At 32.4% G+C, this 27,971-nt stretch overlaps 1 protein-coding gene across 5 annotated transcripts in view; it reads right to left on the reverse strand.

Annotated features, from left to right (window-relative positions):
* LOC126748519 (kinesin-like protein KIF13A) overlaps positions 1 to 27,971 on the reverse strand; it is a 45,903-nt gene continuing 17,932 nt past the window's right edge. The window contains exons 4-26 of one of the 5 annotated variants that reach the window (XM_050457804.1): positions 18,491 to 18,645; positions 18,221 to 18,334; positions 15,891 to 16,463; positions 12,880 to 13,393; positions 12,214 to 12,357; positions 11,820 to 12,160; positions 10,907 to 11,050; positions 10,689 to 10,850; positions 10,252 to 10,576; positions 8,766 to 9,440; positions 8,487 to 8,678; positions 7,930 to 8,226; positions 7,733 to 7,875; positions 7,482 to 7,499; positions 5,517 to 5,679; positions 5,267 to 5,281; positions 3,859 to 3,933; positions 2,855 to 3,018; positions 2,535 to 2,801; positions 2,161 to 2,476; positions 1,916 to 2,104; positions 1,697 to 1,861; positions 1 to 1,643 (exon numbers count right to left, since the gene is read on the reverse strand). In XM_050457804.1, the coding sequence (XP_050313761.1) occupies positions 1,564 to 1,643; positions 1,697 to 1,861; positions 1,916 to 2,104; positions 2,161 to 2,476; positions 2,535 to 2,801; positions 2,855 to 3,018; positions 3,859 to 3,933; positions 5,267 to 5,281; positions 5,517 to 5,679; positions 7,482 to 7,499; positions 7,733 to 7,875; positions 7,930 to 8,226; positions 8,487 to 8,678; positions 8,766 to 9,440; positions 10,252 to 10,576; positions 10,689 to 10,850; positions 10,907 to 11,050; positions 11,820 to 12,160; positions 12,214 to 12,357; positions 12,880 to 13,393; positions 15,891 to 16,463; positions 18,221 to 18,334; positions 18,491 to 18,645 (5,231 nt within the window). In that variant the 3' untranslated portion in view covers positions 1 to 1,563. Of the gene's footprint in view, positions 1,644 to 1,696; positions 1,862 to 1,915; positions 2,105 to 2,160; positions 2,477 to 2,534; positions 2,802 to 2,854; positions 3,019 to 3,858; positions 3,934 to 5,266; positions 5,282 to 5,516; positions 5,680 to 7,481; positions 7,500 to 7,708; positions 7,876 to 7,929; positions 8,227 to 8,486; positions 8,679 to 8,765; positions 9,441 to 10,251; positions 10,577 to 10,688; positions 10,851 to 10,906; positions 11,051 to 11,819; positions 12,161 to 12,213; positions 12,358 to 12,879; positions 13,394 to 15,890; positions 16,464 to 18,220; positions 18,335 to 18,490; positions 18,646 to 27,971 lie in introns of all 5 variants that reach the window. The other 4 variants (XM_050457803.1, XM_050457806.1, XM_050457805.1 and 1 more) reach the window with 4 other exon arrangements.

Here is a 27,971-nt window from a genome sequence, read left to right on the forward strand (position 1 = left end):
TACAGAGAAATTTTATTAATTTTATAACAAACAGTAAAGCAAGAATTATGTTAAAAGGTTTTTGGTCATAGTAGAATGGCATAACTTCTACTACCGCTTATATATATTGAACTTTAACAGAAATACAGCTGTGACCAAGTATATTAGACCAAAGTTGCTTAGAGTGCCAAAAACTTTGCATTTAATGCTTTGATAAAGAAATGACTGATGGTAATAAAAAACGTTAAGCGTTAATTTAAAACTTTCTGTAGGGCAAAAAGTGGATTGCATAATCTGCCATGTTAGATCCCATCACACTATTACTATTTACTATAAGAACTGTAAATATCACTAATCTCGTCACTTAAGCTGGATTAAATATTGATCTAACAATTATTTAGCACAAAAATGTCAGCAAAAATATAGAACTATTGAATTTACTCTAGAGTCTAGACACACAATAATAATTTTTTTAAATACTCTTCTAACTTTATAAACCCACAAGTATAATCTATAAGATTTTATAGCACACAGCAGCGGTAAAAAAAACTGGCTAAAACAAAATGACAAAAAAAAAGAAAAGGATTTTGTGAGTGCTTCTGTGTAAACTAACAATGATATCACAGAAATAAATGCTTAAAATAAGAAAACTAGTGAAGAAACAAACACAAATTGGTCAAATTGCTTTAATAGTGTTTGTCTTGCGACCTATACTAACAAAACCATACCACAGAGCTGACAAAACTGTTTATATCGACACTTACTAAATTTCACTTTTGTGTTTCTTAAGCAGAGGTAGATATGTGGATAAACATATATTGTCCGGCCGTTTTAGCAAATTAAAGAGGCCGGACTAATACAACACAAATCATTATTGCGAAGCTCGTTGAGTGATTTAAAATCCTGCCAATGCTCGGGGTAGACTTCGTGAATAAAATTATTCGCTAATATTTACAATTCTGAAATATACAATTTAGAGGCAAGAACGCTATTTTTACAATGAAAGAAATTTCTTTATTACACTTATATTGCATCACAGCAGCAGAAACAGAACTTTTTTGTATGGCCCATATTCAGACCAAAGAAATAGAAATATTTAGTTAAAAAAGCATATTTATAAAGCCAAATTTAATAGCAGACTTCTCCAATGGCAATAATATTAGTTATGAGGTTTAATATTAAAACAGTTTTTTAATAGATTTTTGATCTGGTAAATTTCTTTCTTGTGGTCGCCAAATAAATTCACGTTTTTTTTTCTTTGAATTCGTTTAATGATTCAAATGCTAAAGATTTAACTAAATATCACCGTTTCATTGGTTTATAAAATGTTTTTTTTTTGCGCAGACCGTACATCTTATTGCTTCTACCCCTTTAGCAGAACGATAACCAATAATCAGTGCGAAGTGCTACCAAAAACGTTTAAGTGCAATGAAATGGCAAGGACGATTACACTATGCCATATCACGGACGGCACACATTAAATTACGAATGTGCCGCGTCAATAACGGCAACTATAAGGGTGGAACTAGTGGATGGTTAAATATGGATAATCGCTACTCTAGAGCGCGTTCGGACCTTCGCGCCCTATTTTGCCTTTGAGCTCACTCGGGTTCCCACGTTGTTTATCCCGCTGTTTCTGGATTTTGAACGATGCAACGAACCATCTAAAAGAAAATTCGAATATGTACTTGAAATTACAGTTTTTAAAATGTATTACCTTTATTTAGCATGCATTTATTATTGGCGGCAGCCGCAGCAGCTTTATCAAGCCTCATAGCTCGTCCTCTTCGGTCCAAAATAAGTTTATCTGCCCTCACAAACATCCCGTGTTTAGGTTTGCAGGTAAAATAACGCACCCCAGCGACACTACCGTCGTTTTTACCTAAGAGAGGATTTTATTGTAAAGAGAAGGTACATGTGTTAATATTATTTTTACCTTTTGGCGCATCAAGTTCAACACCTATCCACGTCCCATTGGCAAACTCGGTTTCGCCAATAAATGCAATAACCCCGGAAGAGTTATACGGTCTAATAAGAATACTTTCTCCTAGAACTACCCAATCGGGAACAGGAACGTCCATTTTTGTGAGGTCTGGTCTTGAACCAAAGTTGCTATGACGATCTTCTATTAAAACATTATTATTAGAAAAACAAACAGTATCACATAGAAATGCTGCTTACCTTCTAATCTGTCAGTCGAACTATTCATAACGTCATCTTCATTGGAGGATGATATACTCAAACTCATTATATTTAACTTCTCAGCATAATGACTTTTCGAATTACCACGAGCTTGTGGAAACGACGCCCTTGCGCTGGAATTCTTTGCCGAATGTTTTTTCCTTCTCACCACTCTTCCTGGAGATAAGTTAGTTTTGATTATACTCTCTGTTTCAACTGGTGGATTGGAGTCACTGTTAGAACTTTGCACCATATCTTCAGAGCTTTCCTCGTTTGTCGCAGTATCTTCACTATCATTCTCAGGAACTGCAAGTCTCTACAAGTATCCAATAAAGTTTTAAATGGAGTAACATTAAACAAATATAAATACTTACATCTGTACCGGACTCGATTTCATTAACAGGCTGCAAATCTGTGTGTAAAAGTTTACATTCTAAATCGGGTGTTTCGTCCACGCTAATACTCTTCAGGGACATAGAATCATCACTGGAAAGATTTGTGATTGAAACTGCTTGTGAGCCGTAACCGCTTGAGCTAGCGGATGGTGTACTGGTTTTTGGGACTAACTCGGTAAGAGAATCCAAGGTGCGAGATGTTGGTAATAGGGCTCTTTTGGTACTTTTACCACCTCGATGGTTGTACTGAAAGGAAAATGTGAGATTATCTTTTTCTTTTCTATATAAAACATGCTTACCTGATTATTCGTTTTCTCATCCAAACCATCTTCCTCCTCAATAGGTTCATCAGTAAGAAAATCAAAGGAATGTTTCCGAGGTAGTGATTTTAAGGGTTCCTCATGCAAGGTAGTCATTCTTAAGCCTAGTTTGGCATTGGCAGGTGACGTCATGCCAGGAAACACTAAAACAGAATTCATGTTTAAAAGCCTTTACATTTTATTATTAATTGCGAAAAACGTAAAAAACAGCTACAAAATAAAAGAATAATGTTAATAAACCAGTGTAGGTACAAGAGGTTAAGTACAAACCCCCGGTAATGAAGACATAGAGATGAGGTACGTTTTCTGGTAATTCTTTTAAACACGAATGTACTCGTTTAAATATACGTAGCATTCGTCTTAAAAGAAATTACGGATGAACACTTTTAGTGGTAAATATAAATCCAATGGCTACTACTTTAAAGGGATTGTCAGTTTTATCAGAGTAAAAAGTAGGATTTCACAATTTCAGGAATCTATAATATTAGAATTTGTTTAATATTATAAAAATGAGCATACTGGAAATAATTATTAGCCTTTTAGCTTCATTGCATACATCAATATGTTAGCAGAATTTAAGGTGTGCTTTATCAACATTTGAATTAGCATGCTTTTGATTTTTAAAGTGTTATAAAACTTTGTGCCTTTGTAAAATATTGCATATTAAAAAGCCAAATGAAGCATAAAAGCTAGATAACTTTATAAGAGGTTTTGCACCCAAAATTTATAAAATATGATCTTCACTGTAAACTTATACATAAAACAGATGTTTACGATAATACGTTTGTATGGATTTATACACATAAAAGTGAACCTCCTAAATCTATTTAAAATGTATACGATAACTGAGGTCGATTGTCTAACTAAAACGTAAAAAGGCCAATTCGCAGTGTAAACAAAAAAAAAATCTACAACCAAAAAAAATATACAATAAACCAACAAATAAAAACGAAAATAGCTTGTGAATCAGTTGCATAACGTACTTTTGGTACTGGTCGTTGGCTGTTGCATTCTTAGGGAATTCAAATTTAAGTTCAGATTAAGGAATGTGGGGCGGGCTGAAATATTAAAAATATTAATTTACTCATCATTGTTTTACTCTACTCGGTCTAGTTTTAATCCACAATCCTATAAACGCAATGATGATTTTACACTTGTAAAATGATTTAATGATCATTTTAAAGTCAAAGAGACTCTTGTAGCACATTTCCATTCTATAGGCTAATAAAACCGTTTAGTAGCTCAAATAAGATAATTTTCATTTTATTAATATATACAATACTTTATGCATGTATAAAATTGGCTTATTTGATTAATTTTACTAGCCTACTAACAGTTAACAACCATGCACTTAATTATTAATTCTGCCAATTGAAATCGAATCGATAATTTCTAAATTATTACCAACGTAATGGCTAAAACGTAATGTTGTTTAGTTATCAGAAAATCACCTACGTAAGTGGTTTTACTACTATAATGGTAAAACTACTGTTTATATTGAAAAAAGATTACGTTTTTGCCTCTCTAACGTTTGATAACAAAACACAACAAATACATGTGAACCATCTTAACCCAAATTAATGTAAATTTTTCTTGGTTTACGATTCACAAAACTAACTGTCATTGAACACTCCCCTCTAATCAATGCCTCTACGCATGCTCACAATGCTCGCGAAAATGTCTTTTTTTTAATCCCCTTTGAAATTTTGATTTGGTCAAATGTCTCTGTGACTTCATTACAATCATATAGGGACTAGCTAAAGCGGTGATGTTAGTTAGCGAAATCAAGAATTAAAATTAAATCCTGACTGGCGCTGAACAATTTGTTCCTGTTTAAAAATCAAGTTTTCTTTTAAAGCACAGACATTTCGTCGGTGTTAAACTAGAACCAAAAGCCTTATATATTCTTGCATTTAAAATAAAATTACAACGGGCATGCATCACAGTGCTGTATATATCATACAAGTGATTTTTTTAACACATTTTTGTACATATTATACAGTAATATTTATTTTTGTGTTTTAGATAGTACTGGGTAATTCTGAATATTATAATTTATTATTTCGTTAGTGTATCTACAAAACTGGCATCCAAATAGGTCACACAATTATAGGTCTAGCAATAGGGCTCTGATGCCTAAAATAGGATAAAACAAACCCTAAAAAGTGAATTACCCAGTAAAAAAAGAGAACCCTAACTATAAATATATAAGGGTTTTGATTTAAAAACTAAACTGCAACAGAGTTAAACTCAAACATGCTCGGTTGCCATATTATCTACGTCTCGTCTACAGACTACAATTTCGTTTAGAATCGCATTAATGCATGTTATTTAACAGTTACTTTATCCACCTATTAGGTAGCAAACTTAGTAGGCAAGCCTCCATTTTACCTGATAGAATGGAGCCTTGTAGGGTTGCAAAAATAAAATATTATATTAGTTACAAGAAATAATACTTCCTAACTGCCGAATGAAGCGCTGGGAAACTCTTGCTTCATTCGACATAACAGCACTATAATATTACAATTATCTGTTTTACCTAGATATCTGAAAACTAACTATCCTATAGACCCTATATAATATCACTTTAAATATAATATAATTAAGTTACTACAAAACTGGATATTCGTAGAGAACTTACCCAGACCGCCGTAGGTTTTTGGTGGAGTTACTTCCGTGTCTTTTCCTAGACTAGATCTGGGCCTCAGAGGAGTTCGTCCATGTAACTCACTATTCAGCTCAGAAACGCTTTCTGATCTGGACATGTGCAACGATTCGGTGCTCAACGTATCGAATCTCATCAGCTGAAATTTGTGTTGAATTACTTATTATAATTTAATCTATTTGAAGTTGTTATATATAATTTCATGCACATGAAAAGCAATGTTTAATTTATCTCAATAAATTCATGTTAATGATTACCATATCACTGCATTCTTACCCCTAATAAACCTTAGTACGTACCAATATTAGTACCAATTACTACAAGGTTTATTAATTTTGAAAAAATACAGTATCGGACAAAATTAAAGCAACTTTAATATAACTAAAATATTTGCATAAATCGTTTATACTGAATTCCCAAGTTTTATAAAAACATGTTTGTTTGCCAGGCAAGAATGTTGTTTGTTTACTCTATAGTTTTTCTTGTGCTTCAAAGTCGAGATTAAAAAAGGATCATAAAAACAATTGCTATAAAATTAGAGCAACTTATAAACAAACTGGTTTTAGTATTTCATAAGAAACCGTGCAGTTGGGAGATTTTTATTTAAAATATGCTGTGTCGTGTGCATTATTCGTTAGACCTAAAATAAAAAATGATTGATGCAAGCATTGTTCCAAATAAATACTTGCAATGGAATAATGGGATTGTCCTTATGCCACAGAAAAAAACACTCTAATACAATCAATAATAAGGCTCTGATTGTTTGCTTTTTTAATTATCCAATAAAAATTAAAGCTTATTTAATTAATTATGTTTGATACAATTAAGGAGAAATAATTGATACAATTACAATATTATATTATATTCAGACCATATCAAAATAATGGGTAATTCAAATCAATATGTATTTACTTATTTTGTTTTTTGTCCTTATATACCAATTTTGACCCGATTTGCATGACATTTGTTTTAAATTGAAAAGTTTTTAATTGGGAACAAAAAAGGTCCTTATAAAAATGTTGATAAAATTAGTACTTTTTGAATGTATAACGTTTGTTTGTTCTAAGTCTAGATTCGGGAACTTTGCTAAAAGAATAACCATAATTAAGCCAAGTTTGGCCCGATCTCGATGAAATTTATTTTAAATTGAACAGTTTTTAATTGGAAAAAAAGTTCTCTATGAAAATATTGATAAAATGAATGGTGTTTAAATAAATTTATTCCACGTCAACGTTTTCTTGATTTGGAATAAATTCATTCAAGAATTGACAAGTTTCCTGAAAAAACGACCTTTAAGCGCATTAAACGACTTAGTATAAATGATCCAGGAATGTCTTCGACTCAGATTTTAATCGCAGTTGGTGACCTAAACATATCTTCTAGGGCTATTCAACGTCGTTTAGTGGATTTTGAATTAGCAGCGAGAAAATCAGCCAAAAAACCTTTCTTATCTTACATTAGGGGCATAATGGACAGGTTCGAAGATGATAATATATTGGAAAACATAATGCGGATTAGGAAATGCCCCTAAAATTCACAATCCAACAAGACAAGACCTCCTTAAAATTGTAGAAGAGTGGTTTACTAAGCAAAAATAATAAGCAAAAATGCAAGTGTTAAAGCGGCCACCGCAATCGCCAGACCTAAATCTCATAGAAAATATATAGGAAATCTAGTGAAAAAACGTGTTCGTTGATCACGTTTGGCGTGAAATTCCATAGATGAAGACGTAATAAACAATCTGATAGCTTCAATGCTAAAAAAATGCGATGAAGTCATTTGGAATAATGGGTACTGGATAAAATATTGTTTTTTGTAGTTCTGTATGTACAGATTAATTTGGAAAAAATATTAATTTGCTCTAATTTTGTTCGATATTGTAGGTGCAAAAGCTAAGCATGTAATAATTACAACTAGATACACAATATTGTCTACACATACCCCCTTTGTTTCCAAAGTCTGTGCGGCATTAAAAAAAGTGATTTATTTTAGAAAATATACTACACTAACCGGTGCCTAACTATAATTAGCATATTGTGTTAGACGAATATAGCAACAATTACTGTGTCAGTTTTTAGCAAATCCCGTTCTGACAAGTCTTAGTTGCTGCAAAGGCAACCAAGTCCAAGACAAAACGAAAGCGACTTATAAAACTGTAATTGGTGTACCTTTATAATACGGGATCGCCATACCTGAGAGAAGTTAGGAACACTAACGGTTTTCCTCATAACTGGTTGTCCTTTGGCTTGTAACAGTTCTTTTACAGCTACGCTTTGACGTAGCCGGTCCAAGGCCAAAATACTTTCCACTGCACTCACTCCTCTTGTATATTTTTCTAATAAAAACGTTTATAAGTAACTCATAGGAAATATATTGCCAAATTTCTTACCAATATAAGTTTCACCATCACACAAAGATGTATTATTTTCCCCAGACGCGGCCAGCTGCGCCAGGCTCTCTCTGTCCTCCAGCTCCTCACTAGCCTTAGGTACATTAGACACAACCAAGTAAGTAACACCACAATTAGTAATAAGATCACTTCGCACAATCTTCTTCTTGATTCTTTCGGTGAGGCTTTGCCTTTTGTAAATATTTAATGACAAACGTTTCCTTAGAACTAAGTCCATTGGCGCTGGGTGAGATAATCTGACGGTAATTCGCAGGATCATGTAGACCCGCTCGTTAGCTAAAAAAAGTTACAAGTATTAGGGCATTAACTAAAAAACTGTAAATAGCCATGTAATTTTTTTTACATATTTTTTAAATTAATTTTATATTCAAGTTTTGAATTTAGGATCAGTGAATATGTTTACACTAGGACTAAATAAAATAAGTCCACAATTTGGTCCTTGGTCTAAATTAGTCTTTCCGGCGTACGCTAAGCTAATGTACTGTGAAATCTAAGTTAAAATTAGAATCAATTTTTTACAAAATTTAAAACCTTACCTTCTGTGACTTTATTCAAATATTGACTGTCGTGAATGGAAGAATCCCAGCTGGCGACTGCGCACACATCTTTTTCAAGATGTTGTAATATTTTCAACTCGCAGAATTGTCTGCCATTTTCTTTGGGTAGTATGGAGTTGACGCCTGTCTCCGTGACCTCCTCACCAGAAGGATGGGTGGTGAGGTCGTCAGCTAAAATGATATAATCGAAATTACTTCTTGGTGACTATAAGGCACATTTGTACAAAAAACATTTTATGCGAAATAATTTCCATTTACCATTTAAATTTAGAAACAAAACAGGAATATGCGGTTCCATCCCAGGTGGTGGGCTCCACATCGCAGGCGCACCAGGGATGCCGGTGCCAGGCTGAGGTACCTCAACCGCATTTGTTTCTTCTGTCAAATTAACCAGCTGCTCCATCAGGCTCTTTTCCCTTTCAACGTCCTCCTCAGTTTTGTCGATTTTTTCTGATAAATTCTGCAATTGTGCGTGGAGGTACTGCTTACGCTTCTGAAGAGCATCGCTCCACTTTTTCCTTAGGACAATTAAGTCTTCTTCCTGATAAGAATCCAGAGGTTTCTGCAAACGATTTCTGACCATAACCCCTCCAACTTCAATCTTGATAATTTGCTGGCAAATTATCGGTAAGGTGCCGGAATTCTGGACTGGTTTCACCCTCACTTGGATTCTACGCTGCTGGCCTTGCCTTAACTGGTAAACTCCCCCGGTAAGCATGTCGTTTTTCATAAGAACTTCTACTCCAGCATATTCTCCTAGATCGTTTAGCTCCTGGATTTCGACCCAAAGCTCGATTTTTCTAGTAAGCTCTGACCATCTGTCTAATAAGGATCTTGCTGTGGCGAGCTGACGTTGCTCCACCTCCCAGCCAGGTTTGTATTTGGAAAATCCAGCGCTTCTATTACCCCAGACCTCGATTGATAACGCACCCTCTAAAAAACATTAATTATTGTAATTTTATAAATTTTGTTTATTGTTTTTACAAACCTATAATATTCCATAATAAGTTTACTTAAATAGCACCTAAATGACTTAAGATCTGTATGTACTTTAAAAAGCAATAAAAAACAAACAATGAACTCTAATTTTATCGAAATCATTGATGAATGTAAAAATTGTGACAAAATCAACAAGGCATTGGAGAATAAAAAAGACTTGTCAGGTAATCAAATCAGAAAATCAGCCAAATCAAGAGTGATACACATAAAAGTTCTTGCTTAACAAAGGGCTTTAAATAATTTCAAATTTTCAACAGTATACATTTTACAGTCTCTTCTAAATAATTTATTTTCTTTGGTGCTTCTTATGCTTAGTGGCACAATATTATAGGTCTTGAGTGACAAATTGACAAATATAAGATTTATATTTTCCTTATTTTTTGGTATTTGAATATGTACTTATTTGTTTTTTATTTATTTTATTTCGTGTGTTATGTCTACGATCTACATAATTTTTCAAGTTTTAATTTTTATGAGTAAAAAAACAAAGCTCTAAGACATATATTCGTAGCGCCCTAATATTCATGCAGTACTTCATAAGTGTACAGTTGTTTAGTTGAAAATCGTCTATCTTATTGTTTATTAAGTTAAGTATTTAGTTCTGTTTTAAAGAGACAGATTTATTAGACTCGATTTATTATAATATATGATAGATTTATTATAATTAGACTCGACAAGGGCTTTATATAGCGTGATTTCTTTAAAATGTCTTAGCAACAATAATGCCAAGATATTTAAATCTTACCTGCACAATGTTCAATAAACTCCTCAGAGAGCGTGACAGTGAAGTCTCTAGCGTCGTCAAACTTAGCTGCTGTAGAATGCTTCTGGTTATCGACACTATTCTTATCTGGTACCACGATCGAATCGTGGTTCCAAAAAGTGTAATGACAAAACACGAAGTGTGATAACGATGGTGGAAGGCCAGTGGCTTGTTTTATGTGAACTCGACAAGTCACCGTGGAACTTCCTTGATCTTCATCTTCGTGGCTACATTCAGAGGAGTTGTCAGATGCTGCCTCACAGATTCTGTCTTGAGGGAGGGTGCCTGCTGTACGACTTAGTTCAACCTAAAAAGTTCAAAGTGTGAGATTTTTTTAGAAAATCCCATTAAATTAGATCACAGTTTGTTAAGCCGATACATTTTTATCTTCAAAATTACAATAATAAATTATTCCTCACCTGAAGTCTTCCTGCAACTTCACCTTGTTGACTAATAATGGGCGTATGATAATCCAAAGTCACATCGTGAAACAGTGCCTCTAAGAATATGTTAGCTACCCCTATTAAGTTGTGATTTTCTTGTGATTCATAAAAGGGATCATTTACAAGTATGTCAGATTCCTAAAACATATTTTTATAAGAAGATTAATTTAAAAAAATTAATTAAGTGTTATTACATTTATTGTATCCCCTCTAGTTTGATGGTCTTCATACAACTCCCTCATATCAATAATTTTATTTTCCAACTTTTCCATAGACCAAACTTGGCTGGTAATGCCACGTTTTACTAAAATCGCTGGTTCACTCACAAACGCTCCTTTCTACAACAGGAAAAAACCGATAAAGCCCTAACTGCAAATATTTAATTGCATTTGACTAATATTTGACGCATTTGCTATAAACTTAACAAAAAATACAAACTTTGTATTTTTTGTTAACTTAGCGATACCCCTGTATATTTTAGCATATTTCTTGGCGATTTAAGGTAAACTCTACAACTTTTATATTTAAAGGTTTTTTCCCCCTTTCCGTATAATAACCGAGCTAGACTCTGTCTAAATATAAAGAGCAACCCTGTACACCATTTCTAAAAGATATAATTAAGTTTAAAATGAAGAACTACTCATAATCCGAGGCCTAAAATACAGTTATTTAAACAATCGGTTTTCTTACAATCTTGAGTATCGTATAAATTTCTTAAATTTAGACCTAGAGCAACTATTAATATCTTGTAATAATTTTCGTAAAAAAATTTTAGGTCTAATGAACCAGTAGGGTATAAATTGAGTGATTAACTATGATTCTTGGATTCTTCATTGATTTTTTTTGTATATTTGCTAAGATCTTTTGTATAAAGAGTAAACATTTTTTGGAAATCACTTTTTTTGAAAGATTTGCAATTTTAAACTTCTTCCAATTTATACTAAATAATACTTTTGTAAATAAAGTGTGAGCCACAATGTTAAGACCAGAATCTGCTTTGGTAGAATTGTCGGCCTTTTATTTGCATACTTTTGGTTACTACTGTTTGGTTTTTGTAAATTTTTTAAAATTTTTGGAAAATAAAGAATGTTTATTATTAATACATACCCTCCTATTGGGGCTGAGATTTGCAGGTGGAATTTGCAAAGTAACACTAAACTTGGTCTGCCTTTCCATTTCATCGGACAAAAAATTGGCTTCTTGCACCAATGAATTCGCTCTCAAGATGTCCTCTTTCAATTGGCCAATACTTCTTCTAAACATCTCGTCCCTTTCCTGAGCCCACTTTTCAACTCGCATTTGTGTTGTTGGGGTGCAAGGGGTGGTTTTGCTTAATCCTATCCTTAAAGGGTCGTAGGAGTAAGGGGAATATGGAGTGGATGGAGACACCATGTTTCGTAGCTGCTGAAATTGTCTTTCGTATTCCATCCTTTGTTTTTCTAGGGCCACTAAAGAAGGAATATTTTTAAGAAAAAATAAAAAATGCAAAAAGAAAATGTACCTTGTTTGTCTTCTTCGTGTTGCTTTTCTAATCGAGCAATAGCAGCTTGAATAGGATCGTTGCTAAGCTCATTGGTCATAAGCTCGTCACGTGCAAAATTGTAATCGAAATTTTGTGCTGGAGTTTGAGGCTCGGAAGTAGCGGCTACAAAAGGAGTTTTTACTTTTTACTGAGGAGCTCTACAGGATTCATGGGTCTAAATCATATTTTTTAACAATGCGTAATTAATCTAATAGCGTTGGAAGTAATAGCATTTATTTTCTAAGAGCTTAATAAAAAACGGACGAGTTTATACGGATTTTTACGACTGAGGATAAAACTGTAAGATGACTTAACCTTGGCAATGTTGTTTCACGAAAATCGATAATAAATCTTTTATTGCTAATTTTATGGGTGAGTTCCGATTATTTCAAATAAAAATATGAATGGAAGCAACGAATATAGGGAAGAACTAAAAAAGCTTAATAGGCTATATATCACTTAGTACACTCAGTTTCGAAACTGTATTGAATTGCTGAATTTATGGACGGGAATTTTATTCTAGGCATTTAAAGCAGAAGAATACAATTTAAGAGAATTTATTTCTCTAGAAGTTTTGAAGTATTTCTACAGATAAATATTAAGAAGTTACAAAATTACTAGCGCTACAAAAAAATAAATACTTACAAATAGATTTTGGACAATTAACTCTAAAATAATGATGGTTGCCCCATACAATTCTGTCTCCATGTCTCAAAGGAGTTTTCTGACTAATTTGAGATCCATTGACACAAGATCTCGCATTGGCAAGTGGCTCTAGGAACAATCCGTTCTCCTCAATAGTAATCCTACAGTGCTCAGGCTGGATACCCAATCCGGACAACTGGATATCAGGTTCGAAATCCGAACCAATAATTTTTTGACCCACTACAGTACGTTCTTTCAGATAATAAACCAAAAGCTCGTTTAAAGACGGATCTGCATTCAGGTTCACCAAGTAGTATTTGTTTTTTTCCACTTTAATGCCGGAATCCTGGATACTGATACCCATTTTTTCCAAGGCTTGTTGACGCTCGTTTTGTATTCGTTCAGTTTTCATTAGCTTCTCTTCCCAGGTTTGGGATACTTCTTTATAAAGTTTTTCGCTTTCGCTTAGTTTTTGATGGATGTCTACGCGTTGAGTATCTCCAACCGGTGAGCCCTAAAAATAAACATTATTTAAGTGCTAAAAAACAAATATTTTCTTTTTAAATCTATATTAAATATTCAATAAAATTCTACTGCTTATCCGTCAAAGAAGCCGCAGGCATTAATGAAACTTCCCTGCGGCGAAAATTGATTTTCAAAACTCATTAAAAACTTTCCCCTGTTTACTTCAATATCGAATATACACGCTGGCGCTTCATAAAATAATCTATTTTTAAAGTTCGTGCACTTGGCTTAATAACAGTCATGTAAAATAAAATGTTAATTTAAAAATTATGATTCATACTTCTTTTAAATAACCCCAATGCATTTCCATGAAAGGTTCTTGAATAAATTACTGCGATCGCTCGATATAACTAAACATGCACGGAGAACTTAGTCGGCATACCAATGACTGCAGCAGGTGAGGTCTGAGTAGAGCCGACGACAGGACTAAGTGAAATATTGAACTCCGCAGGGATTATGCCGTAAAATATACCATAAAACATCGAGTAATCGATTTCTAATGGCCATACATTTCAAGTGAGATAAATAGGCCGGATTCAATTGACTGGAATATGGTAGGATATTTAAATCGAATTTCTCAACAAAATTTTAACAAAAGTTTTAAATTATATTATTGTTAACTAAAGAGACCGTAATTTATAAAGTTCTGGTATAATTTTAAAACAATAAAATTTCCGGATCCCGTAAATCACCGAGCGTGTATCTCGAATTACTGCAGAGCAGCTGGAAATTCCCTGGTACATCTGAAAAGTTAAAGAGTTTGTTATTTTTGAAAAGCGGTTTTAAAGTTGGTTTCGGGTGGTTAAAGAATAGCGAATTTACCACTAAGTAAAATCGGATTAGAGTACTCAATACTCTTTAATTTAAAATCTTTTTATTTATTTATTTATTTGTTATCATACAGGGGATACAACAGGTAAAAAAACTCAAAATGGTATCCACAATATACATCAACACTAATCTAACAACTGTTTCAGTTTAAGACGCAATATAGAGGGTGATTGACGACCGATGGTACGTTAGCCGTATATGGGAATCGGAAAGAAAATTTAAAGAAATATATCCAGATCTACTATCAATGAATCGGCGAAAGCTTGTAAGGTTACAAAATAATTTTGTTAATTATGGCTCTAAATTAATACCTGAATTAAATAAAACATAACCAGTTACCAATGAAGAAGGTTATATTATGTATGTATAGGCATATTTTATTGCATATCCACAAGCTTCAATTTGAAGTGCTAAAGATGATTTAGGATTATCTTGTTATTTAATTCAAACAATATTAGCCAAACATACAATACATCCATATAAGTTTAGGCTTTGAAACGACAAGCATATTACAGAAGGGTAGAAAATTCTGTGAAAAGATTTTGATCCATATTAATGAAAACGCTGACTTTCAAAGAAAAATAATTTGGACCAACCAATCAAAATTTTCCAGGGAGGGAATTATCAATACAAGAAATAATCATTTGTGGGCTGATTTAAATCCACAGGCGACAAAAGAAATGAGTTTTCAAGAAAAATTCAGTTTCAATGAATTTTTGTTGAATATTCCTTTCTTCATGTTACATCATCATAATTATTATAGGTCTGATGATACCCTAGTCGGGCGAAACATGTAATTTTCGTCTTTTTATTAAATGTTTATGTGATGCTGTAGATTTTGTTTTGTGTTGTTGCTTTTTACAAAAAATCAATGTATTTTGCCTTTTTTAAAGATAATCGAGTAAAATAATAAATGATTTATTAATAATATATTATTATTATAAATGTATGGTTACATAAATCACCAAATTTTGCCAAATTTTAAGAAGTATTGTAAGTAATTTTTTGGGTAAATCTGCCATTGCAAGATTTTCGTACTTGTTGGTTTCAACTAGACGGAGCACGGTCTCACTGTGGAAACAGTGTAACAAAAAAATTATACGACCTGTTTGATGCTTGATGGTTTAGGCGTATGGGGCAATGAGACTGGCCGGCAAGATCGCCAGATCTGACACCCCTTGATTTTTATTTGTAATAAATAGGAAAGGTTATACGCAACACCAGTAAACAGCAAAGAAGCGAGTTTTGAGACTGTTTTGAAGAGCTAGATGGAAGCGGAATTGGAAGGAAGGAATTACTCGAAGCAACATCTTTTAAATATCTCGGTATTAAAATTGAAAATTCGTTTAAAACCTTCATGTCGATGAAGTGGTTAAGGAGACTTCTCTCGAAATTTATGTTACTTCTTGACTTTATGATAAAATTAGTTTTAATGCTTTCCAAACAATTAAAGTAACCCCATATAATGTACACAATAGTTTCCAAATAATGCAAACAAAATTCAATAAATAGAAGCGTAATCACATAGAAAAAAATTATTCACAGCTTTTTGTTCATGAATCTCTTAACAAGTGGTCGCTTGTAAAGAATGACGTTGTTGATGAATATTATGACAAATGTGTCTACTCGTATTTGTATATACCAATATATCTTACCGTGGCATATTTCAGCATTTCCTTCAAGGTCTCCACTTCAGCCCTTAACTCTCTAATTATCCTAGCATTAGGATCTTCATTAACGACAGCGTAATTGACAATCCTCTTAGCCCTATCAGCATACCGTAGAGTCGACAAAGTTTCCTCGTAATTGTCCGCAGCAGGTGAGATCGTAGCGACCATCACAGTTTTACTGTTACCTCCCAAATTGTCCTTCAACAGCCAAGTTAATACAGAGTCTCGGTACGGCACGAATTTATCCTTTAATTTCCCCGAAGACTGATCGGCCAATTTGGATATGACTAGACCCAGGGTGGTGAGGGATTTGTTTATGTTGGAACCTTCTTTCAGTCGGTCCCCCACAGCCCCAGTTTTCACAGCTCGTTCGGAACCAGCCAAGTCGACCAAGGACATGCGACTGACTTTTTCTCCGGTTACTCCACTTTTCGTGTCTGTTAGTGTTTGCGTCAAAATCACCGTAAATACTGCATGAGATCGCGAGGATTCGCTGTTCATGTTCGTGGCTGCCACTGTCCTTGATTTGTTTCCCTCAGCCATTAAGTTGTCAATGTCCTGCAATATTTATTAAAAAAATCGATCAGAGTTATTTCAAGAGTGTATTGTTACTTTAGGAGGGTATACAGTGTGTATCAGCCAAATAGAATAAATTCCGTAATGAATAAATGGGGGTATTGTCGAAAAAACGATCAGAAAAAAAAATTATGCCGGATATATCTTGTACCAGTGGTCAATATCAACTTTTTCATTTTAAATTCGATACCTTGTATATTAATCAATTTTTGAATTCTTCAGAATATTCTCGACCCAATATTAAGACATAAAAAAAATTAAAGTAAGAACTATAAACATTATTTAAAAATGTTTTTTGGAGGGTCTATTTAGTTTTATAGACTTTGTCAAAAAAATTAAATGTTTATTCTTATATCACTATCTCAATCTGTGGAGCTATAAAAAATGATAATAAAACAGTGTTTTTTTCATTGTAATTAGGTGAATAATTAGATACCATATTCTCCGAATATTCCAAACAAATTTTTGGCCTTAACTTTTCGATTGAAATAATAAATATGTGAAAAGTATATTCATTTCCTGACAAAAATTCCAATTTGACAAAAGTGGATGGCACTTTGGCGCCCAACGTGTGAGTATCGTCAATAAACTTTATTTCATGGATATCCCAAATAGTACAAAAAAAGAATATTCAATTTTCAATATTGAATCTGCACTGATACTGTTCATCTCTTAATTAAACTTGAATAAAAAAAAAATTAATGTCTATGTAGGAGATATTAAATAGGCTCCTAATCAAAGATCCTAATCTTAAATAGAAATTTCTTCTAACGTTGCTCAACAGGCGCAACCGGTATTCGTGTTTTTAAGTCAGCTAAGTCGAGGGGTTTAGATAATCTTTTTATATATCTCCATAAAAAAAAGTCTAATGATGTCAAATCAGGAAATCGTGCTGGCCATTCCATCGGTTTTCGTCTCCCTATTCACTGATAAAACTTGTGGATTTGCAGGATCAGGATATAAGTTTATCAAAGGAGCAATGTTAAATAATTATCACCATTCAAATTGCCATCGATGAACAAGGGCCCTATGATATGATCTCCAATAATTCCTGCCCAAACATTGATCTTTTCAGGGTGTTTCATTAAGTGTAAGAATGCACTCATCAGAAAACAAAACATGCAAATATCGAATGCATGGCACTCCTGTTCGACCAAAAATATGTGGATTTTCCTCAAACTCAAGCATAATATTCAACTTAGTGTATTCACAGCTGCTTTTTTAATATGCCTGACATGTCCAAGTTCGCGAAACTGCTTTTCTATTTTACTAATCGTCCCTTAGGATATAGGAAAAAAATTGGGACATTTTTCATGGAATAAGCGAGCAATTGCATTTGTGTTTTATCTCTATAACCAATCATCTGTAGAATTATTTTGAAGAATGGTTCCTTCTGATAAGCAGTTAACGAAATTCAAACGAGCATGACATCGATTGCTGACAATAACTTCCATCTTAAGCCAAAGTGAAGAACACAATTTTATTAACTTAATTTTTTTAAATCTCATATCAGTAAGAAGGTATATTAAAATGGTTTATGTTTAATTATCCATTATAAAAACTGAAACGTAAATAATTATTGAGTCTGTTTTGTCTGTCTGATATATCCGGAGCAATTGAATTGGTATAGAATATTATAAAATAAAATATGTTGAGAATAATCTGAAGGATCGAAAATTGCCTAATATGCATTGGTGTTGCATTTGAAATAAAAAAATTATATATAGTGTGTATCTTACCTGAAATTCAGTCACAGCCAATTGCGACAGGCCATCAACATAAGGTCCCAATACGTTGTGCTCCCGCACCTTCAAAGACTGTTTATTCGTTTGAGGGTCCAATAAATCATGCACCTACGACAGTAAACACTCATCTCAATTTTAAATCAACTTTCTCGCAACAGGTAGATGTACTCTTAAAATATGCGAAAGTAATCAATGTAATGCCCTAGCTGAGACAATCAATCATTTTTCCCCTTCATTGAGGGTTATGAAATTAGTTCCTCTTACCCTTTCGTTATAAATTTCCATGTAGCTGACTTCGACTTTGTAGCTTAGTTCCGAGTTTTGGCGTTCTGCTATTAGGCCGAATAAGGTGTCGCATAATCTTGGAATGATGCCTTTGCTTTCTTGTGAACCCATCATTGTATAGGACTTTCCTGAACCTGGAAAAAATTATGAAAATATTGGTTTATTTCCAGATTAAATATTCTAATTAATTGAGTCAAGTTTTTGGAGAATAAAATCCAAGGTGATTCAAATAGGATAATTAAATCATAAGTATTATAATTATTTGAACTTTTATAATAGCTAATGATTTACCTAAATTCTCTTCTATAAAATGCCTTTTTTAGGTCAAGCAGTATCATTTGCTGATAATGGATGGATTTTAGCATGTAAACACTGATTGTATACTTAAAAATTAACTTTAAATATAGGTAAAAATATTAATGATGAAGAGATATTTGATGTAAGGAAAACTAAATATTTAGGAGTCATAATTGATTAACACCTCAACTAGACAGAACACATTAATTACCTTGCTCGAAGAATTAGGCATTTGACCCAAAAGTTTTACATACTAAGAGAAATTTAAACACTAAACTTTGTATCATTTATAAATCCTTAGTGCATACAAAAGTATGTACATTGTAGTCTTTAAATGTAGTGCAAAACTATGTTTTAAAGGTCATATATAAAAAAATAAAATGCATCACATATAAATAAATACATATGCTTATTTGTTCATACCTCTGAAATATCTAAAAGAATGACTAGTTATTGACAATTCACCAGAAGTAATGCTCGAAATTGCTTGTCCCTTACATTAAACAAGAGAAGTATAAATTTAAAGTTTATAGACTGCTTGGAATCCTAATTCTTCAATAGGAAAATAAATAAATATATGAAGCATTTACATTTTTTGGAAATAGTACATAAGTAATGTCTCAGTGCACATACAGGGGTCAATATGCTCTAGGTGCCAATTAAACAAAATTTTTAAATAAAAAAAACAATGTCTATGAAGAACTCAAATGTAGTGTATAAATATTTAAATTTGAATAAATTTGATTTTGTTACCAAAGAATATATTTTTATACAAAAATATGCATATAAAACTGATTTAGAGAAATAATTATTTCATGGAAAAATAATTTTCATTTTGTAAACAATATTTATTTATTTACTTGTTATTACTTTTGTTATTTTATTGCATAGGTGTTGATCTAGATTCATATTTGAGTTGTATGTTTTTGACTTGCGATTGTATATATAATTAAATTGTTTACTTATAAAAAGTAATCAGAATTCTAATGCATATATGCATATTTATTTTTAAATATAAAAGCACACATAGATATTAGGTTGCTTAGGTCCTTAAGGTTGAACTAAAGGTTGTTGGATTTCATATATTAAGTTTTCTGTTCAGGCGTTACTAATCAAATACAAACCGAGTGGTATTTTATTATACACACACTACTTCAAATACTTTTATGAGAGCTTTGGCGCCGTTGACCTTAGGGTTAAAATCACAATGCGTTAAGCTCGCGTTAAATTACGTTTCGAAATGTAATAAAAAAAGAAAAGTGCGGTTTTCTTTCATTTAGAGTAACCGGATAGTTCAGCTGAAACGTGGTGATTTACAGCTCAATCCCGAAACTTAGCGGGAGTTAAGTCTAAAAATATCGCCTGAAAGAACGTGCTTAACGGCAATGTAAGAAATACGGTCCGATATTTGGCACCTATGGAATGGTTGTTATATTTTTTTTTAAACTGCAGCGGTTAAAAATCCTTTTTTTTTCACAATTTACCCAGTAAATAATTTAATGCCTTTTTGATAGCTTTAGTGAAGGTAAAAAATAAACAAAAGAATAAACCATATAATCTGTGGATAACTGATAATATTCAAGAAAAACCCAACCACTCACATCATAAAGATTTGAGAAATTTTACTATAAATTAAAAATCAAAAACTTCGCAATAATAGTCACAAAGAAAAATCGAGTAAACTGAGGAAATTGAATATAAAAATCAATCATTTTAAAAAATCATTTAGTTATCAAATAACCTATTTTTTAAATAAATATAAAAACAAGGACTTCTCTCTATCAGTACGTTGTTTCAACTAAAGAAATATTGTTCTCCCTGATCGGTCATGTTACATATTTTTCCTCTCCTCGTTTCTTCTTCTCTTATGCTCTATTCCTTCTGTCTTTTTTTACATTTACTTGCATAAATATTTTTATTTATGGTAATATTTGATCTTCTTTTTAATGACATAAATACACCTTTCTATTAATTACTAGATTTTACATATTAAGTACGTGCTGGAAATTTTAATTAAAATTTGAGGCCTCGCGAAAGCATTTACCAACATTGAGAAACCCGATACAACACCCCCGGGGTGAAATTCGATTTCTGAAGGGTTCGTAAGCAATTTCATAACACGATGCGAATGCAGAATTTTCTTTCATCGCGCTTACCTCTCTTGTACAAGAGAGTATTGATTATTTTTGCACTAGTTGCGTGCTACTCCAATTTTTCGTGATAATATCATTAAGCTTTGTGGGTTTTTTTTTACTGGAAGGCAGCTCTATTGCGTTTCTTTACAAACAATTTTGTTTACCATGTTGCAGCTTGCAAGTTGATTAGTTTTATTGCGGAAAATTATCAAATATATTATATAAGCTCATCAGTCTGTAATTTCCCTCTAATAAATAGTATAAAGTTTAATTTAAAATGCACGCAACACCCTCCCATCTGTACGTCGTCACGTTGCTCATCCAATTTCGGCGAAAAATTCATAAAGCATGCTCTCAACCCGAAATATATAACCCCACCGAGGTTAAATTTAGCGTGCAAGGACCATACTTCATTATGAAACTTCGTATATTTGCACTTCTGCTGAAAATTGTTCCGGAAAATTAATTGGCAAGAAGCACAATGTTTAAGGTTATGAATATGGGAGAATGCAATTTCCAGCTGTAGTGTAACGCAACCGAGTTTAAATTGAGTTTGGAGTGAGTGATTTAGTTGGGAACTTGTCAGTGTATTAAATATTCAGTTTATTGGAAGCATTATCCTAATCAGTCAAAATTCAAATATTCAGGCTTAGTCTGATGTGAAAATCATGTAAATGTGAAATCCATTTATGTTCATCATCTTTTGCCATCGATTTGGTCTTTAGTAACAAGATTTTATTCATTAGAAATTAAGACATTTAGTTGCCAATAAGAGTGAAATTATTTTATTTCTTCCAGACACTCCAGTGAGAAAAATGTCAGTATCTTGAGTTTTAGTGTATGGATTTCAATAATTTTTTCAGTAGTTGTTTGAAAAGTCATTGGAGTATCCTAAATATCAATAATTACAATATTTTAGCCACTAGAAATCAAGATATTCAGTTGTCAATAAGAGACTGATTATTTTATTTCTTCCAGGCACTTCAGTGAGAAAAATGTCCATATCTTGATTTTCAGTGCACGGATTTCAAGAATTTTTTCAGCAGTTGCTTGAAGAGTCATTGGAGTATCCTAGAAATCAATAATTACAAAGTTTTATCAACAAGAAATCAAGATATTCAGTTGCCAATAAGAGACAAATTATTTTATTTCTTCCAAGCACTCCAATGAGAAAAATGTCAATATCTTGATTTTTAGTAAATGGATTTCAATAATTTTTTCAGCAAACTAAGTGTATTTTATAGGACCAATAACTGATTCCAAATCGACATCCAAAAGTGTGTCATTTGACTTTCCATTGAATATGCGGATGTCTAAAAGGGGACAACTATTGGATATCCAATGGCTTAAAGCGTCCTAACTGGAATTGTTTCGATTTCCTCGAAATTTGGTCCGTCGATCCATATTACTTGAATATAGACAATATTATTAGCGGATCTTGACTGCCAATAGAAATTATGATAATGTCAACAGGAGACATCCCGACAAAATCCTAATCTAAAACATCAAAATAGTGATTTAATAAAAGGTTCATCGATCAATTTAATTATTCAAATACCCAAAAACCGTATATCCCAACCCATGTAAAAACAAAAGTAATTTTCGAAAATCGTTATTACAAAAGAAAAGTGCTTTTATCGAAACCGTTCAGGCAGCAGATACTCGTCCCGAGGGTGTAATATTCGGTCCTCCAATTTTGGTGGGTATGAGAGACCGACCGATTGTCCCTCAATTAAAATTTATATAAGGACCGCATGTGGGCACATGCATAAAAATAAATTGCCTCTATAATACCATTAGGTCATTGATTTTTTAGTCATTTGATTATTTGCCAAAAAAAAAAAAGAGAGAGAAAAGGCAGACGTCTCGATGTCTCAAGACCTGACTCAAGGGGCACATTATTAATATTTCTATGTCTATTTGTATGCCAACTCCCCATATAAGAAGTATCAGTCCGATATATATTGCCTTTTAGCTCAAGCTGCTGGAAAACGCGTGGGAGATATTATATTGATTGAAAGAATTTGAGTATTTTATTGAATATGTGGTTACAGAGATATTCTGTTGAATAAAATATAAAAAAGAGGACTTTATAAGAAGACTTATACCTAATACTTAAACTATTGTATTTGTTAAGGCTTAACTCCTGATTATCACTACATTATTCATCAACACTATATTTAAGTAGTCGATTTCAGTTATAAGTGGAGTTCATTAAGCGTCGCTAAGGCGGTCCAGTAATAGCAAAAGGCAATCAGAAAACTGTCATGAAGGGAAGCAATTAGGAAAACAAGAGCAAAAAGCCACTGTTCCACTTTAATAAAAGTTCGACATCAATACGGACTGTTCGGAAAGTTCCTGGAAATATTTTTAAGGGACTAACAGGGACGCGTACACCGGGATTAATTGGTTTTCATGTAACATGTAGGTAGTTGGATTTTTTCTTATCTGCTGCAGAAGCAGAATCAATTTTGGATTACGATAAATCCAAATTGTATTTTCAGGCAGAAAATAAAATCGATAACGGTGAAGAACAGGACAAGGCTAAGGCCTAAGATTCTTTTGATTATATTTTTTAGATTCTGTTGCTTGTATGTCCTGAACTGCCTCTATACGAGACATATGTCATAAATCATATTCTTGAATAAAACCCTGATACAGCTGCCTTCGCTCCATATCCTTATTGAGTTTCTTTTCCATAGAGGTAAATCTCTTTAAAGCCATATAGAATGAGTCTCCTAAATGGAAAGTTTAATAATAAATCGATCATCTTTATCCCTGACTGTTGTCCCTGCAAAAAAATTCTCATTTTATTTTCTTACTAGTATTTGGATCGACTGGAAATAGTGTTTTTCTGGCGTAAAGTGTCTAATTGTACTCGAAAAACATCATTTTATTTCCATCCTCGTCTAATTTTTAAACTGAGATAGGGACATTTCTAAAATGGAATTTTCATTTATATATCCCTATCTAAAACAGAAAATTAGAATGAATAAAAGAAAAAATTGATGGAAATAAAATGCTGTTTTTCGGGTATAATTAGACACGAAGGCAATGTGATACAAATATATACATACTTCCCTTCATTAGGTCATGCAGGGAAGCAATTAAGAAAACAAGAGAACAAAAAGCCAAGACTGTTCGGAAAGTTCCTGGCAATATTTTTAAGGGACTAACAGGGACGCGTACACTGGGGTTAATTGCTTTTTATGTAACATGTAGGTAGTTGGATTTTTTCTTATCTGTTGCATAAGCAAAATCAATTTTGCATTACGATAAATCCGAGTAGAATTTTCAGGCAGAAAATAAAATCAATAACGGTGAAGAACAACAGGACAAGGCCCAAGCCCAAGATTCTTTTTGTTGGCTTTAAGCAAGGCCGAATATTTCCATCATTGTTTTTCCTGGCTCTAACCTAGTTTTCTGTAGTGTTACGGTCACGAAGAAGTTCGCTTTTATCGTGATCGCTGACTCACCGTGTTGACTTTTAGTAAAGAAGGGAAAAACGGACGATACGATCCACCCCTTTTTTTATGGCTTTCGAAACGCCGCAGTACAAACCACCACGGCACCTAAAAAAAGGTTAATTGGTTTGATAGCGGAAAATGGGGGAGAGAAAAATAATATTTAACCAGATTAGATTTTTTTTTATTCGTTTTTATGACCCAGGAGGTAGCTAAAGAGACCCTGCAATAAACTGTATTTGAAAAAATAAATGAATATTACCCAACGAGGGGTGAAGGGGGGCAACTTTGACTTTTTACATTTATATACACTGCAGAAAAGGACCTGGCAATGGCGTATTTGCCCATATTTTATTAAGTCAAGATTTAAAATTATGTTTAATGTTTAATGAATAAATATGCAGTTTCAAGTTAATATTTGCTTCAATAGGTTAAATTATTAACCATTTTTGAAACAAATATTTCATAGTTCGAATTCCATTATAAAGGCTTATCGGAACAACATCCCCTTTTATTTCAATCATACAGTTGTTGAGTTCCTCTAAATGCGAATATCACCCCTATACTTAATCAATTAAATCACAGGTAAGTGGCAATATTAATTATTACTGCGATTAATATTATCCAGATATGTAACATAAATATTCCTTGAATAATTTGACTAGAAACCTATTTTAGAAATTCTAGAGTTATGTACAGGATTTTGAGAAAAACAAGGGTTTTGAAAAAAAAATGTTTTTCCTAGAGACATGCTCATAACTGAAAAACTAAGCAAAATCCAAATCTGAAAATGTATCCACATTTCCCTTGAATAATCTGATTAGAGACCTATTCAGGAATTTTAGACTCATGTACAGGATTTTGAGATAAACAAGGAGATTGAAAAGAAAGATATGAGAAAGGAAAAAAAATCCTGAAAATCTTATAAAATGCTCATAACCTAAAAACTAGTCAGAATCCAAATTTGAAAATTAATACATGTATTCCCTGAATAATTAAATTAAAGCCCTATTGCAGGGATTTTGAATTTCTGTACAAGATTTTGAGAAAAACAAAAATTCTGGATGAAAAACATATTTTTTTCTAAGAATTTCACAAAATGCTCATAACACAAAAACTAGGCAAAATCCAAATCTGAAACTTTATCCACATATTCCTTGAATAATTTGACTAGATACCTATTTCAGAAATTCTGGGTTCATGTACAGGATTTTGTGAAAAACAAGGATTTTGAAAAAAAGTATTTTTGTCCTAAAAATTTGACAAAATGCTCATAACCCAAAAATTAGGCATAATTTGAAAATTTATACAGGTATTCCTTGAATAATTTAACTACAGAATTATTAATGTAAATTAATATTAATTATAGAGATATTGATAAACTAGTAGGAGGTAAAATAGGAGACAAAGTAGGGTTGAAGCAAGCATTAACAGTTGCTGAAACTAAAATAAGTTCTAATAGAGTAAGTGTTTTTTTTTTTAATAGTTAAACGAAATCAAAATTGTTCCTGGCCATGACCTTATCAATGGGTTTAAACCTTCTACATACATACAAAAAATAGATGGTTTCGAAGGCGTAATTTTCATTAGCGTGCCGTAAACTCCGTTTACTCAACTAGCAATGTTAATCCATTTCAGTGCGCTTACTAATTAAAATAAAGACACGCTCTTCAATCATTAAAGCACCCGGCTTATCTTTACGTATTATCTTGGCTGGCTTCCTCTATATACATATAAAATATTTTTATTTTGCTGATTTAATGTTGCGGAAAAATATTGTGCATTACAAATCAGCTTTGCTTCCGACAGGGATGCCTATTTACTCATGAAACATTTAATTATGTCAAGAAACATCTCCGATACAAAGTTATAGTGTCATTATTAGTTAACTCCTGTTATAAATAATGTACAATATAGTTTGTTTGCTTTATAGTCATCACTAGGCGGAGATCAATACTGTTATTAACAAAATGGAAGGTGATAATATTCAGGGTGATTTAGATAGCGCTTATCATTTTATGAGAATTTTTTTGAATCAGGTGAAATATCGATTTGACATGGTTTCTATTTTTAAACAAAAGCTGTAATAAACAGTTTCGGACTTGAGTTGCGTTGTAGGTTTTCTTGCTTAATAATAGCGGATATTGGAATCACTTTGATAGGAAATAAATTAGACCAAGTTAATCAGAAATGATAATATAAATTATGGATGAAATTGTTTTTTTTATGGAACACTTTTTTTACATAATTTAATCCCACTCTCGTCCAGTGAAGCTCCCCATTTCCATTTGTTTTAGGAGCGATTTTATATTTTCACGAATATATATATTTTCCTGGCGGGTAAGAGGATTTGTCGGAACGAACTTTTTGAATAATTCATCTCGAAACAAGAACACAAAATCTATTTATTTAGACTTGATGTTTTTTTAAATACAAACTGCCAACATTTCAGATTCAGCTATTAAATTAACATCAAGTTCAACTCGATTTTGTTTTAAGCAAATAAAACATACATTAAATGTGAGCTCCACCTGGCTGGCTTAAGGCACTACACCTAGTCCATTAATTACTCATTAAAAATAAAGGCCAGGATTATTTCCGAGATTTAGGACCAACATTCCATTAAATTTGCTTTCAAATGTCCAACCACTGCAAGTATTAGTGGTGCAGAATCCATTTGTGAAGTGTATCCATAGGGTCCCTTGTATATTAAATGAATCACTTATTTGAAAAACTAGATATATCCCGTAAACATAGTTATGAGAAATCTAAAGAAAAGTGCTCAACTTTTTTCGGTTGTAATTAATTATAATAATAATAATATATTTTTTTAAGTGTAGGTATTCTTTGTGTGTTATAATGAGATTAAATTTAATTTAATAATTAAACAGCTTTTTACAAAATTGCGGGAAAATTTAATGATGAACTTAAAAAATGGACATATCAACTTTCTCAAAAAAAAGTATGTTAAATTATTTTTACAAAAAAGCACAAACTTTCAAGTTTTAACCACTTTTAAATTCTTAAGGTACTTTGACTATTCCTTTCCATCAACAGAACAACCTATTGTATTCACTAGTACTAAGATGGGGCTATTAAATAGGTATAACCCAAGCAACACATATTTATTCAATACAGATTTTTTGTAAATTTTTGGTTTTGGTATATTTATCAACCGTATATGGTCCAGGCATATTTATTAAACTGTATAATATACGCATATCATACGGGACTTACATATCTAGTTTTTAATCTCGACTACTACACCTCAAATATTTGATGAAATTCTTCTCAAAAATCACCATTTGGACGAAAAATTATTAGATTATCCAATCTAATAACGCTGTTTTTATACTAAATATTTATAAATAAAATTATATCAAATTTAATAAACAGTGCTATTAAATAAAATATTGAATATATATTTTCTGCAAAACATTGTTTTTCATCAACACAACCCTTACCCCCCCCACCCACCCCAAACATTTGTTCAGTAAGAAATTCTTTTGAAAAAACACCGTTTTTCGTCCATAATATCTAATCTAATAGCACTGTTTTTGTATT

Source organism: Anthonomus grandis, chromosome 22, assembly GCF_022605725.1.
Source record: "Anthonomus grandis grandis chromosome 22, icAntGran1.3, whole genome shotgun sequence".
In the NCBI taxonomy this organism is placed as follows: Eukaryota; Metazoa; Arthropoda; class Insecta; order Coleoptera; family Curculionidae; genus Anthonomus; species Anthonomus grandis.